Raw genomic sequence first — 14,103 nt, 5'->3', positions numbered from 1 at the left:
TGATGTGTCATGTTGCCTTTGAGTCTGTTCTAAGAACAGTTATTGTTATATATTTGATTATTATGCTGCTGAAGTGGATAATAAACAGTGCTAATAGTGAATAAAAAATGGGGCACTTGGAGATGTGATTCAAGTATATCTATGTTTCCCTCTTTTAGGTTTAAGGCAAGAATATGCTGCAACGGCGTCGCGTCGTAGCTCTGGTTCATCATGTCAGTCGTTGCGACGAGGAACTCTGAGTGACCAGGAGCTGGACGCACAGAGCCTGGATGATGATGAGGAGGCAGTCCACCATTCCTTCCATACGCCCGTCAACCGCTTCAGCCCCTCCCCTCGGCACTCGCCACGCGTCTCCCCCAGAAACTCGCCCCGATCTCGCTCACCTGCCCGCTCTTTAGAGTACAGCCGCGGATCTCCCCAACCAATCATCAGTCGCCTTCAGCAGCCCCGCCACTCTTTGCAGGGCCACGATACCCAGACCAATGCCATTAAGAATGAAGGTAGAACTTTATCCAGTCACATTGTGTCTATTTCTCTTTAAAACTCTGTGAACCTTTTGTACAATGTGTGTTTAAATTTTGGCTTCTCCATCCTTTCTGTCTATGTGGGCAGAAAAGTTGAGGCGGAGTCTCCCTAACCTCACACGATCCAGCTCTGGACCGACTGCAGAGCCGGTCAAAAACAGCAGAAGCTGCGAGTCAAACCTGCAAGTGCCAAACGGAGGGTCACCTAGACACCAGAGTCAGTCTGCCAGTGAGTGTACAGACACATCAGTCAGCTCATACATGCACACACACATCACATCATAGGCGCCAATACTGTTGGTGCTCGAGCGAGATATTCTCCATTAGTTTTATCCAATCAAAAAACGTTTGAGAGTAAATACAGTCAATTCTGCCATTATATTACAACATAACAACCTGTCCCTACATAGAATGCCTTCACAACTAGAACTTTGACGCTTCAAAAAGTTCACAAAGAGATTGGAAAACTAATCCATATGAATTGAGTGGTTTAGACCAAAGCTAAAAAAAAAAAAGCTGACACACGACAACAAACTTCTTCCGGAAGCTCAAACGCACTGTGTAACCAATGAGGTTCATTCTCGTGCGTCAGGTTCGGTTGAGCTTCTGTTTGTTTGCTGATCAATGTTTATATGCGAGTAAAAGCCTAAATTAAATCTGTTTATCATATAACGTGATCAAGTCTCTTCAGAAAATTTGGACTCAGAAATGTCTCTGATTTCATCAAAAAGATCTTAATTTGGGTTTCGAAGATGAACAAAAGTCTTACAGGTTTGGAACGAAATGAGGGTGAGTACTTAATGACAGAAATTTCATTTTTGTGAGAACTAACCCTTTTCAGTGCTAAATTAAATACCTCTGATTGGCCATTGCTTTCAAGAAATCATCAAGTATGTTTGTGATTGGCTACATTGCTCCACGCTGCAAAACAAAGATACGCACTAGATAGTTTGCCAAATCTATTTCGCTAATATGCTGTTATGGAGAATACTGAATCTAGACCAGCAGTTATGGGCAGTGGTATTTGTGTGGGCACCCACCAGCAGAAACATAAATGCCTATGCATCACATCAACCAACTTTTTACATTCAGTAAACGGCACACACACCCCCACACAGAGTGTTTATCATGAATGTTATTTTGTCCATAAATGTTAATATATGGTAACATTTGACTCTTTGTGACTGTCAGAAATAGAGCACTTCTTGGCTGTGGGTTCTGTGCTTCTGACACGTTCACGTTGTGCTCTTAACTGCACCACTGGTGTCTTGGCTTGCTGGATGAGGCTCTTTGATCTTCTCACATTCTCTCTTAGATCACATTTTATTGGCATCTTGGCATTCCCTCCAACAGCCTGACTGACTTTCAAACAAAGACCTTGTAAATTACTATTCAAAGCTGATTTTTTTTAGGGAAAGCTTCAGATGATGGGTCTTGAAGGCATGTTTAATATGGCACAGAAACACTAAAGTTTGTCATTTTATTTTAGGATAAAACATTTCAGATTATACTAATCATATGCCATTACACCTATGTGATCAGGCTTTAAAAAAAGCATAAGTGTCATTTTTGCCATGGCCTTTTTTTCCCCCCTTCACTGGATGAAATGGCTGTCAGCAAGGATTTATCCAATTCTTAACAGGAGTTTTGATCTGACATAGTATATAACATAGGAAATGTTATATAGTTTAGTGATTCAGTACTAGAATTTATCATTTTTAAGTGCTTGTGTCATTAGTGGTGGAAAGAGATGGTGGCAATGTTCCAGCACACAGCTGTTGGCGTCTTATTTAGCTTTAGTTTTTTTAGATAAAAAATAGAATGACATTTGGTTCCATTAAAGGATTAGTTCACTTCAAAATTAAAATATCCTGATAATTTTCTCACCCCCATGTCATCCAATATGTTTTTCTTTCTTTCTTCAGTCAAAAAGTATTTGAGGTTTTTGAGGAAAACGTTCCAGGATTTTTCTCCATATACTAATGCACTTTAGTGGGGTACAACAGGTTGAAGGTCCAAATTGCAGTTTCAGTGCAGCTTCAAAGTGCTCTGCACGATCCCAGATGAGGAATAAGGGTCTTATCTAACGAAATGATCTGTCATCTTCTAAAAAAAAAAAAAAAAAAAAAAGTATATACTTTTTAACCACAAATGCTTGTCTTGCACTAGCTCTGCAATGCGTCACGCATGATGTAATCTCATTTTCTCCAACATCAAAAATGTCTGACATCGTTGTTTTACCTTTTTTTGTAAAGAGTATTTCTTTGTATGTTTGCTTTGTATACATCGGTACTTCGTTGGATCGCTACTACGTCACGCGTGACCTTTCCAACGTGATTACGTATTGTGTGGCGCATCGCTGAGCGGTGCAAGACGAGCTTTTGTGGTTAAAAAGTATATACATTTTTATTTTTTTAGAAAATGGCCGACCGTTTCACTAGATAAGACCCTTAATCCTTGTCTGGGATCGTGTAGAGTGCTTTGAAGCTGCACTGAAACCAGTTTGGACCCTCAATCCGTTGTACCCCAGTGAAGTCCACTATATGGGGAAAAATCCTGGAATGTTTTCCTCAAAGCCTGAATTTCTTTTCGACTGAAGAAAGAAAGACATAAACATCTTGGATGACATGGGGATGAGTAAATTGTCAGGAAATTTGAATTCTGAAGTGAACTAATCCTTTAACAATTCTTCTTACACATGCATTCTATGGGAAATTTTGACAAATGTTCTTAATGTTCTTTTTTTGTGCGTAACCTAATTTAATATTCATGAGCTGACCCATTTGCCATTTCATGACATCACTACCAGCATGAAAGCGAAAAAAGTGCAGCTGGCCCCACCAATTTTTAAAACTTTGACGCCCTATTAAACAGAACATTGCATGACAGCTTACTGAACTATTTTATCCATGCGAGTTCAACAAATAAGAATCTCTCTCTGTCAGTGGTCAGTTAATCTGATCAAGCCTCTCAAACAAGGGTGGAGTAACTCTGGTAATCCCTGGATATGATTATTTAATAAGTTAAGAATGAATATCCATTTCAGTACCCAGGGGTAAACGACCATCTCTGAAACAGCACAGACAGAGACATTAGCTTGCTTAAGTGATTTTACACATTGCGCCTTCAGGCTTCTTCCCTTCCCTTGGAAACATGGACAGTCTTGTTTTATTTCTGTCCTTCCTGCCCAGCATGCTCTGCTTCTTCCCTTCTCTCTCCACCTTTGTCTCTTCCTCACACCCTTTGTTTTTGGCTGAGGTGCTGGTTGTCTGGATGTAGTTGGATTCGCTCTTGGCTTAGTGCTGCTCCTGCCTGTTCTTCACCCGGGGCTTCATTTTTCTCTTAATTGTGGCGCCCTCTGGTGGCTAGTTTGAAGCGGTCTTCTGTCTTAACCATGCATGGAATGGCTCTGCCTTGAATTAAACCCGAACCTGGCTGGCTGTCTTTTCCTTGGCGTTCCCTAAACTATTCGGTTAAAGCTGATTCTGGATCAGATCTGTTTGGAAGTTAAGTGCCTGCAGGTGGACGGCTGAACTCAGATTAGCCTGAATAAAAAGAACGTAATGTCTGCTTATTTCTCATCTCAGCGTCGCACCAAAGGCTCTCAGCACCTGCGCGCTCCTCTCCAAAACCAAAAGAGAGACTCCAGAGCCCTACGTCTCTACGAGGTAATGCACTGAGCAGGTCACCCAGACACGGCTAAAACATTGTGAAGACAAGTTACCAGATAGTGCTGGAAGTATTTTATGCCGTTTTGACACTTTTATGAACCCAACAGTAGAATTCGGTTTGGTTGGTGTGGAAGCTGGTGTTTACTGACCTCAGAAATCACATCCAGTTGTGCTTGAAAAGAGGGGTCTGGGTTATGGTTCAAATTGAGTGATTGTTGAAATTGTTGTTCCCCCCCCCCATGTTTCTGTTACAGAAGAATGTTACCATCCTGGTAGGTTTGGGAAAGGTTATGAAGCTTTGAAACACTTTTGTTGAACTCTTTTGGTGTGAAATCAGTAACGCCTAAATTAAAGAAACAAACCACTATTGATCATTTTTCCATGAACAATAGTATTAAAGGTGCCCTAGAATTAAAATTTGAGTTTATCTTAGCATAGTTAAATAACAAGAGTTCAGTACATGGAAATGACATACAGTGGGTCTCAAACTCCATTGTTTCCTCCTTCTTATATAAATCTCATTTGTTTAAAAGACTTCTGACAAACAGGCGAATCTCAACATAACTCCGACTGTTACGTAACAGTCGGGATCATTAATATGTACGCCCCCAATATTTGCATATGCCAGCTCATGTTCAAGCCATTAGACAAGGGCAAAACGTCTGGATCTGTGCACAGCTGAATCATCAGACTAGGTAAGCAAGCAAGAACAACAGCGAAAAATGGCAGATGGAGCGATAATAACTGACATGATCCATGATAACATATTTTTAGTGATATTTGTAAACTGTCTTTCTAAATGTTTCGTTAGCATGTTGCTAATGTATTGTTAAATGTGGTTAAAGTTACCATCGTTTCTTACTGTATTCACAGAGACAAGACTGTCGTAATTTTCATTTTTTAAACACTTGCAGTCTGTATAATTTCATAAACACAACTTCATTCTTTATAAATCTCAAACTCATTCAGAATCAAATGTAAACATCCAAATAAATACCATACTTGCGCGATTAGACATGTTGTATGAAGAACACTTTGTAAAGATCCATTTTGAGGGTTATATTAGCTGTGTGAACTTTATGCACTGTTTAAGGCAAGCGCGAGCTCCGTGGGCGGGGAGCGTGAGCATTTAAAGGGGCCACAGCCTAAATCAGCTCATATTTAATTATGCCCCAAAAAAGGCAGATAAAAAAATTAATTAAAAAAAAATCTATGGGGTATTTTGAGCTGAAACTTCACAGACACATTCCGGGGACACCTTAGACTTATATCACATCTTTTAAAAAGACGTTCATCGCACCTTTAATAATAATAAGCTTTTATATATAGTTATAAACTTTTATAAAATAGTTTTTATTCATTATGGTCTAACGATAGTTTAGTTATTGTATCAAACAAATTAAAAACAAGTCCAGATATCAGTTACTGGTCACACAAACAAAAAAAATAATATATATTGGTCATAAAAAGGCCATGTCTGTCAATCTGCAGTTATAGATGCCATCTCACAGCATTGAATCCAGATTAAAATCGTTTTTATTTTTTTTATTTTTTATTAAATCGTTTTTATTTTTTTTATTTATTTTTTTTAAGTATGTGCAGGACTGAATTTTGTGTTGTATATTGGCCTTTTAAGAATAGTTTGTTCACCTGTGATAGTGAATGCTGCTGCTTCCTTGCAGTATGGTGAGTGATGCTGTGGTTTGCTGTGGGTCTGCTGCCCACTATTGGTACAAATGTGCCATGTCTTCTGGTACTTTTTTTTTTTAAATGGAACTGCTCGAAAGTTGTCACATAACCAAAGGTTCCAATAGTCTGAAGCCACCTGCCTCTGCAATTTTATTTGCGCACTATATATTTATTTAATGCACTTTGATTACATAAAATTGGTCAGACACACTTGCAGTTTGAAAAGAAATCCATCATGGTAAGAGTCTTAAGCAATTCGACAGCTTTTGGAGTGGATGCAAACCAAACCCTCTCTTTTCCATCTTTTACCCAGTTCCTCTCTCGTGTTGCTTTGGAGAGGAAGCAGATTTCAGTGAGTATATACACTGATGATAATGCAGCTTTTCAGTGCTGTGATTGTGCAAGTGTGCGTGAATGGTAGATTGTGTTTGTTCTGTGATTGTGTTTTGCAACAAGGGGACATTTGCATTTCTAGTATTGTGTAAAATGTTTGTGAACAACACTAGTTGATCAAGGCTGTTTTAATCCATCCATCCTTATTGTGGTTTATTTTCTATCAGCTTTGTGTTGAATGTCATTAATGCTAGTGAACTTGTGTTCTGTGAATGTGGAAAGTGGTCTTCTGCGTGTTACATAGAAGCGTGTTTTTTCAATTGTGGTGATTTTTAATGTGTAGCTTTATGAATTGGAGTTGTCTAACTGCATTATTTTGGCTTTTAGGGTTGAGTCAATCGTTTTTTTTTTTTTTTTATTATTTGTCATTATATAACCCCATTCCCATTAACTCATGACTGTGGTCTCTTGAATGGCTTGTATCAGGTAGTGTACAGATGGAAGATAAACTACTGAATAAAAGCACTTTCTTTTATTCAGTCTATAATATGTTTTATCTTTTTATGAAATAGATTTCATTTCAGTTTTTTTTTTTTTACATTCCATCTGTTGACTTTATGCTTTTCCTGTAACCGTCATTCCCACTTATTTTCCTGATTTGTTTTCTTCCAGTGCCCTCTTCCAGTAAGTTGCGGACTCCTGCTGCCCCATCTCCCTTGGCTCTCCGTCAGCCAATGAAGGTCATGTCTAATCATGGTTCAGGCACAGCCACGCCCACACGCTCTATGGCCCCACCCCGCAGTGGCCTGCCCCGCCCTGCTGCCAATGCTGGAGGAGGTTTACCAGTGCCTCGCAGCAAACTGGTCCAGCCAGTGCGCAGGTACTCTCAGGTTCTCATAACCAGTGTTGGGGAAAGTTACTTTTAAAAGTAATGCATTACAATATTGTGTTACTCGCTCCATTAAAAAGTAACTAGTTACATTACTTTTTATGGAAAGTAATGCGTTACATTACTTTTGTTACTTTTTCTCATCAGGGCTGGCCTGTTTGTTTTTTTTATAACAACAAACATTTTTTTGGCAAATGTAAAGGCCCTTTCACACCAAAAGTGAAATGAATAAGCCTCAGGCTGAAGGAAATGCACATTCATGCCTGTACAGTAGAGGGCACAGTTAAAGGGTTAGTTCACCCAAAAATGAAAATTCTGTCATTTATTACTCACCCTCATGCCGTTCCACACCTGTAAGACCTTTGTTAATCTTTGGAACGCAAATTGAGATATTTTTGTTGAAATCTGATGACTCAGTGAAACCTGCATAGCCAGCAATGACATTTCCTCTCTCAAGACCCATAAAGGTACTAAAAACACATCTAAAAAGGCCATGTTCAGTTCATGTGAGTACAGTGGTTCAATATTAATATTATAACATGACGAGAATATTTTTGGTGCGGCAAAAAAAACCTAAATAACGACTTATTTAGTGATGGCCGATGTCAAAACTCTGCTTCAGGAAGCTTCGGAGCACAATGAATCAGCGTGTCGAATCAGCGGTTCGGAGCGCCATAGTCACGTGATTTCAGCAGTTTGGCGGTTTGACACGCAATCCGAATCATGATTCGACACGCTGATTCATAATGCTCTGAAGCAGTGTTTTGAAGTACATTAATGAATCTTGAGAGAGGAAATGTCATTGCTGGCTATGGAGGCCTCACTGAGTCATCGGATTTCAACAAACATATCTTAATTTGTGTTCCAAAGATGAACTAAGGTCTTACGGGTGTGGAATGGCATGAGGGTGAGTGATAAATGACATTATAAACAAATTTTAACACATTAAAAACAAACAAGCCTTTCAGCTTGCTGCCATTCTGGAATACAGGAGAAGATATAAATGAGAAAATGCATTCTCATATTTAGTCTAGAATAACCAATATGTTCACACAGTGCCTCTGCACTTACTCTTGTGATTTCTCTCAACATGGGGACAGGAGAGCTGTGAGTCAATAAATTGGAAATCAAAGTAACTTGCGTTACTTATTTGAAAAGGAACCTCAGATATTCTGTTGTAAATTCAAAAATAATGCGTTACTTTACTAGTTACTTGAAAAGTGTAATCTGATTACGTAACTCGCGTTACTTGTAATGCGTTACCCCCAACACTGCTCATGACTCAATACAAACAAATAGTAAGTGGCTGAAGTACAACAAACTGAGTGAGTGTGTGGTTTGCTCTGCAGGTCTCTGCCAGCTCCAAGGACGTACAGCGGTATGAGAGACGAGAGCTGGAGAGAAGGCTGCTACTGAGCATGCCCAGAACCAGCAGCAGAAACGAGCTTTGTTCAACCAGGCACTTTATAGAGATACCCCCACAAATAAGAGACTCATTCTTCCAAAAAAAAGATTCTGTCTTCTTTCAGTTGACATTGTGGAGCTCTCATCCCAGCAGGATAAATGTTGAAGGCAGACTGGACGCCACAGAATGCCAAAGAAACAGACTGGGATTCGCCCTCATATAACCAAACAGCACCTGTACTGCAAACGGCTCGAACACACAATCCTGCTTGCAAATCCCCCAAAACCCACCACAGAAAACATTGAATAACTTGTTTTCTCTGTTATAACATTAGTGGCGATCCCTTGTGAGGATGTGCAAACTGACCTTAACTTCTGGCTCAAGTGGGAAAGGTTTGTACGGCAACATCGAGTCCACATGGCAATTTCATTCTGTCTGAATGTCTTTCATATCTATGTGACCTCTTATTTATTTGAAATCATTATTTAAAATATTTCTTTCAAAGAGTATTCACACAGTATTTGGTCTTTAAAAATATATGTATGTATCTTTATTTCTGAATGTCATTGTGAAACCTCAACTGCAAAGCTACGTTTCCAAAGCATTTTAAATGTCAGAATAATGGATGCATTTCAGAGCTTTTGAACAAACGGATTTAGTTTGAGCCTTCAGATACGCAACAGGATTGATGCTTTTGCTCATTTCGAAAGGAAACATTCACAAGAAACACAGATCAGTAAGAAATTCAAGTCAAATTTCATGAATTGTGTTTGTATGTCCTAACTGGAAAATGGGAAATTCATTGAATATAATTGGGTGAACTGTTGTGTGGTCAAACTTTGTTCATCGGATGATGTCCCAGTGATAATGTCTCTGTGGCAAGGGTCATAAAAAGTGGTGGTTGTGTGGGTGAAGTGTAGTGCTTATGTACTATTAATTTAGGAATATTCCTGGTCATGTAATTTGTTGTCATTCTCAGAGTGAAATAATTGATAAAAGGCCAAGAATTAAAATGCCGCTTACTGGGGTAACTGAATGGCAATGCCACCTGAACATCTTGCTGCACACTAGCATACTATTGAGATTGCGCAAGTTTGTTTAAAAATGAGTGCCTATAATTTATGAATTCTGTAATTGCTACAAATGTTATTTTTGGTTTGTGCCAATTGCTTTATTTTGCCAATATTATTTACTTCAGGGTTCTTTGCATTTCTTGCTCAAGTTTTGTTTGATTTTTGTAATTGCTTTGATAACATTTATATTTGCTTTTTTGTAACAAAGGTATGTTATAAATGCCCCTTGATATTTATGACTAAATACTATGCGCTGACAAAAGAGGCTTATTTATTAAACGGTGAGATGCCTCCGTGTGCTGAGATAGAGTTAGTGGGATGCTTGAGCCTAGTATGGTCATGTATACATGACATAAACATTTTGTGGATTGTTTTTTTTGGTAAAGACTTTTATATCTCCACAAACATTTCCCCTGCGTTAAATCATTTCAAATAAAAGTTGGAAAAAAAAATCTGTGTGGTCTGTCACTTATTTGTCCATAATTTATTCATGTGCCAGAACTTCAGTGTCAGAAGACGTTGTATTGTGTTTGACGGCTGACCAAAGACCATTGTGGAAAATGTTGGTATTGCGATGAATTGATTGTAGGTTGTAGTTGTCTGTCCTTAGATTATAAGGTATAACAAAGTCTTAGGTCAAAACTTAAAACCAGAAGTGTTCATTATGTGTGTCAGTCTTTTTTTTTTTCATTATTTTTTCTCTCTTTCTCTGAATGTGTGTGTGTGTGTGTGTGTGTGTGTGTATATGATGTATATGTACAGTGGGTACGGAAAGTATTTGCACCCCCTTAAATTTTTCACTCTTTTGTTATATTGCAGCCATTTGGTCAAATCATTTTTTCCTCATTAATGTACACACAGCACCCCAAATTGACAGAAAAACAGAATTGTTGACATTTTTGCAGATTTATTAAAAAAGAAAAACTGAAATATCACATTGTCCTAAGTATTCAGAACCTTTGCTGTGACACTCATATATTTAACACAGGTGCTGTCCATTTCTTCTGATCATCCTTGAGATGGTTCTCACCTTCATTTGAGTCCAGCTGTGTTTGATTATACTGATTGGACTTGATTAGGAAAGCCACACACCTGTCTATATTAGACCTTACAGCTCACAGTGCATGTCAGAGCAAATGAGAATCATGAGGTCAAAGAAACTGACACATGAAAGCCTGCATGGAGTTTGCTAAAAAAATACATGAAGGACTCCAAGATGGTGAGTTAAGATTCTCTGGTCTGATGAGACCAAGATAGAACTTTTTCGGCCTTAATTCTAAGCGGTATGTGTGGAGAAAACCAGGCACTGCTCATCACCTGTCCAATACAGTCCCAACAGTGAAGCATGGTGGTGGCAGCGTCATGCTGTGGGGGTGTTTTTCAGCTGCAGGGACAGGACGACTGGTTGCAATCAAGGTAAAGATGAATGCGACCAAGTACAGCGATATCCTGGTGGAAAATCTTCTCTAGAGTGCTCAGGACCTCAGACTGGGCCGAAGGTTTACCTTCCAACAAGACAATGACCTTAAGCACACAGCTAAAAAAACAAAGGAGTTGCTTCACAACAACTCTGTGACTGCTCTTGAATGGCCCAGCCAGAGCCCTGACTTAAACCCAATTGAGCATCTCTGGAGAGAAAAATGTCTGTCCACCAACGTTTACCATCCAACCTGACAGAACTGGAGAGGATCTGCAAGGAGGAATGGCAGAGGATCCCCAAATCCAGGTGTGAAAAACTTGTTGCATCTTTCCCAAAAAGACTCATGGCTGTATTAGATCAAAAGGGTGCTTCTACTAAATACTGAGCAAAGGGTCTGAATACTTAGGACCTTGTGATATTTCAGTTTTTCTCTTATATAAATATATATATATAAGTTCATCAAAGTTGTCCTAAGAAGAAGGTTTTAGGACAATTTTGATGAAAGGTTTTGATCCATTTTTTTTTATTATATATACCATTTTCTCTCCTTGGTGTCATGTGACTCGTTAGTGTTACAAGGTCTCAGGTTTGAATGGGGAGCAGGTTTATTAAATTTGGTGTTATCGCTCTCACTCTCTCATACTTGTCAGTGGAAGTTCAACATGGCACCTCATGACAAAGAACTCTCTGAATATCTGAAAAAAAAGAATTGTTCCTCTACATAAAGATGGCGTAGGCTATGAGAAGATTGCCAAGACCCTGAAACTGAGCTGCAGCACAGTGGCCAAGACCATACAGCAGTTTAACAGGACAGGTTCCACTCAGAACAGGCCTCGCCATGGTCGACCAAAGAAGTGCACATGCTCAGCGTCATATCCAGAGGTTGTGTTTGGGAAATAGACGTATGAGTGCTGCCTGCATTGCTGCAGAGGTTAAAGGGGTGGGTGTTCAGCCTGTCAGTGCTCAGACCATACGCCTCACACTGCATCAAATTGGTCAGCGTGGCTGTCCCAGAAGGAAGCCTCTTCAAAGATGATGCACAAGAAAGCCTGCAAACAGTTTGCTGAAGACAAGCAGACTTAGGACATGAATTACTGGAACCATGTCCTTTGGTCTGATGAGACCAAGATAAACTTATTTGGTTCAGATGGTGTCAAGCGTGTGTGGCGACAACCAGGTGAGGAGTACAAAGACAAGTGTGTCTTGCCTATTGTCAAGCACGGTGGTGGGAGTGTCATGGTCTGGAGCTGCATGAGTGCTGCTGGCACTGGGGAGCTACAGTTCATTGAGGGAACCATGAATGAGCAGAGCATGATCCCCTCCCTTTGGAGACTAGGGGTGGGCCAAAATATCGATATGGCGATATATCGTCATCCTTCTCTGTGCGATACGAGAATCGTATCGCTGCGCCAAATATCGATATTTTAATTAAAAAAAATAAAGCGCTATATATAGATTTCTTTGCTCAGAGCATCCTACTTCAAGGCGGTGCTTGACACATGAATGAGGGAAACGTGAACTTAAGTTAACTAGCCTAAGAAAAAGAAGTTATTAACAGGATGGGCGGACAGCAGTGTGAGTAAAATAGATGCCCCAGCCACGTTTAAGTTCAAAGTCTTGACGCACTTTTATACCATTGATGTGACAGTCGTAGACATCTTTGATGTTCTTCACTGAGCGCTTAGATATACACGGGAGCATTCGAAAGTATATATTAGGGATCCTCTGATAGACGCCTGCTTTCGAACGCTCCCGTGTATATCTAAGCGCTTGAAGAACGTCAAAGGGTCTATTTGCACCTGGTGACTTCATGCTCTGAAAAGACCAGGTCTAAATGCCTAAAAACGCATTTGAGACGGATTTAAATCTGATCGCTCAAACCACTTCAGGAGATGGTCTGGGACGCATTCCAGTCAAAACTGTCTATGCATCAGTCTAAATGCATCTGGTTGTTGAAACTACATATGTAAATTTTACTTCTCCCAAAAATACTAAAACTGAAACATGTGAGAGTCAGATATGACAACGCTACTGCATCACACATCGCCGCAGATCTCTTCAGCAAGCTGACGCGCAAACTGCCGCATATGAAAGTGAAAGTAAGTCACAGACGCATAACACACAATTATCTTCATTAAAAGTAATGAGACCTCATACCAGTGCTGTTGCCGCTCTCTCCTATTGCAGTCTTTGATTTTGAAATTAACTGATGGTCAATAAAATGCACCTCATTTCTTGCTTTCGGTGACGTGAACTCTATTAAATGTACATATAAGATCGGATTTATCCGTTAACCTGCACTTAACCTTTTCACGTGCATTTTGTTTTCATATTAAGACCAATATCGCAATGTATCATTATAGGATTGTCTAGCGATATATCGATTATCGCAGAATCGCTGACTCGCGATATTATCGTTATCGTGAGCCATTTATCGTGATCTTATCGTATCGTGAGGTACCCTCCGATTCCCACCCCTATTGGAGACTGGGCCACAGGGCAGTATTCCAACATGATAATGACCCCAAACACACCTCCAAGACGACCACTGCCTTGCTAAAGAAGCTGAGGGTAAAGGTGAAGGTGTGGCCAAGTATGTCTGCAGAACTAAACCCTATTGAGCATCTGTGGGGCATCCTCAAATGGAAGGTGGAGGAGCACAAGGTCTCTAACATCCACCAGTTCCGTGATGTCGTCATGGAGGAGTGGAAGAGGACTTCAGTGGCAACCTGTAAGCTCTGGTGAACTCCAGGGTTAAGGCAGTGCTAAAAAATAATAGTGGCCACACAAAATATTGACACTTTGAGCCCAATTTGGACATTTTCACTTAGGGGTGTACTGACTTTTGTGGCCAGCGGTTTAGACATTAATGGCTGTGTGTTGAGATATTTTGAAGGGGGCATCAAATTTACACAGTTATACAAGCTGTACACTCACTACTTTACATTGTAGCAAAGTGTCATTTCTTCAGTGTTGTTACATATATATATATATAATGTTTAATTGACAATGTGTTCATGTTGGAAGCTCCAGACTTTAAAATGTGATTTTAAATTTTAAAAAAGAAATTAAGGCTATGTGACAATTATGTGCTGTTGA

The 14,103-nt window shown here is 39.7% G+C and overlaps 1 protein-coding gene across 4 annotated transcripts in view; it reads left to right on the top strand.

Moving 5' to 3' along the window:
- Window positions 1-14,024, top strand: part of slain2 (SLAIN motif family, member 2) — a 32,331-nt gene extending 18,307 nt beyond the window's left edge. The window contains exons 5-10 of one of the 4 annotated variants that reach the window (XM_067383723.1): window positions 159-500; window positions 613-753; window positions 4,112-4,192; window positions 6,198-6,236; window positions 6,890-7,097; window positions 8,456-14,024. In XM_067383723.1, the coding sequence (XP_067239824.1) occupies window positions 159-500; window positions 613-753; window positions 4,112-4,192; window positions 6,198-6,236; window positions 6,890-7,097; window positions 8,456-8,522 (878 nt within the window). In that variant the 3' untranslated portion in view covers window positions 8,523-14,024. The remainder of the gene's footprint in view (window positions 1-158; window positions 501-612; window positions 754-4,111; window positions 4,193-6,197; window positions 6,237-6,889; window positions 7,098-8,455) is intronic. The other 3 variants (XM_067383725.1, XM_067383724.1, XM_067383726.1) reach the window with 3 other exon arrangements.
- The last annotated feature ends 79 nt before the right edge of the window (window positions 14,025-14,103 follow it).

Source organism: Chanodichthys erythropterus, chromosome 4 (genome assembly GCF_024489055.1).
Source record: "Chanodichthys erythropterus isolate Z2021 chromosome 4, ASM2448905v1, whole genome shotgun sequence".
NCBI lineage: Eukaryota > Metazoa > Chordata > Actinopteri > Cypriniformes > Xenocyprididae > Chanodichthys > Chanodichthys erythropterus.
The sequence above is the reverse complement of the archived record's forward strand: the minus strand, read 5'-3'. Positions and strand labels throughout refer to the sequence as shown.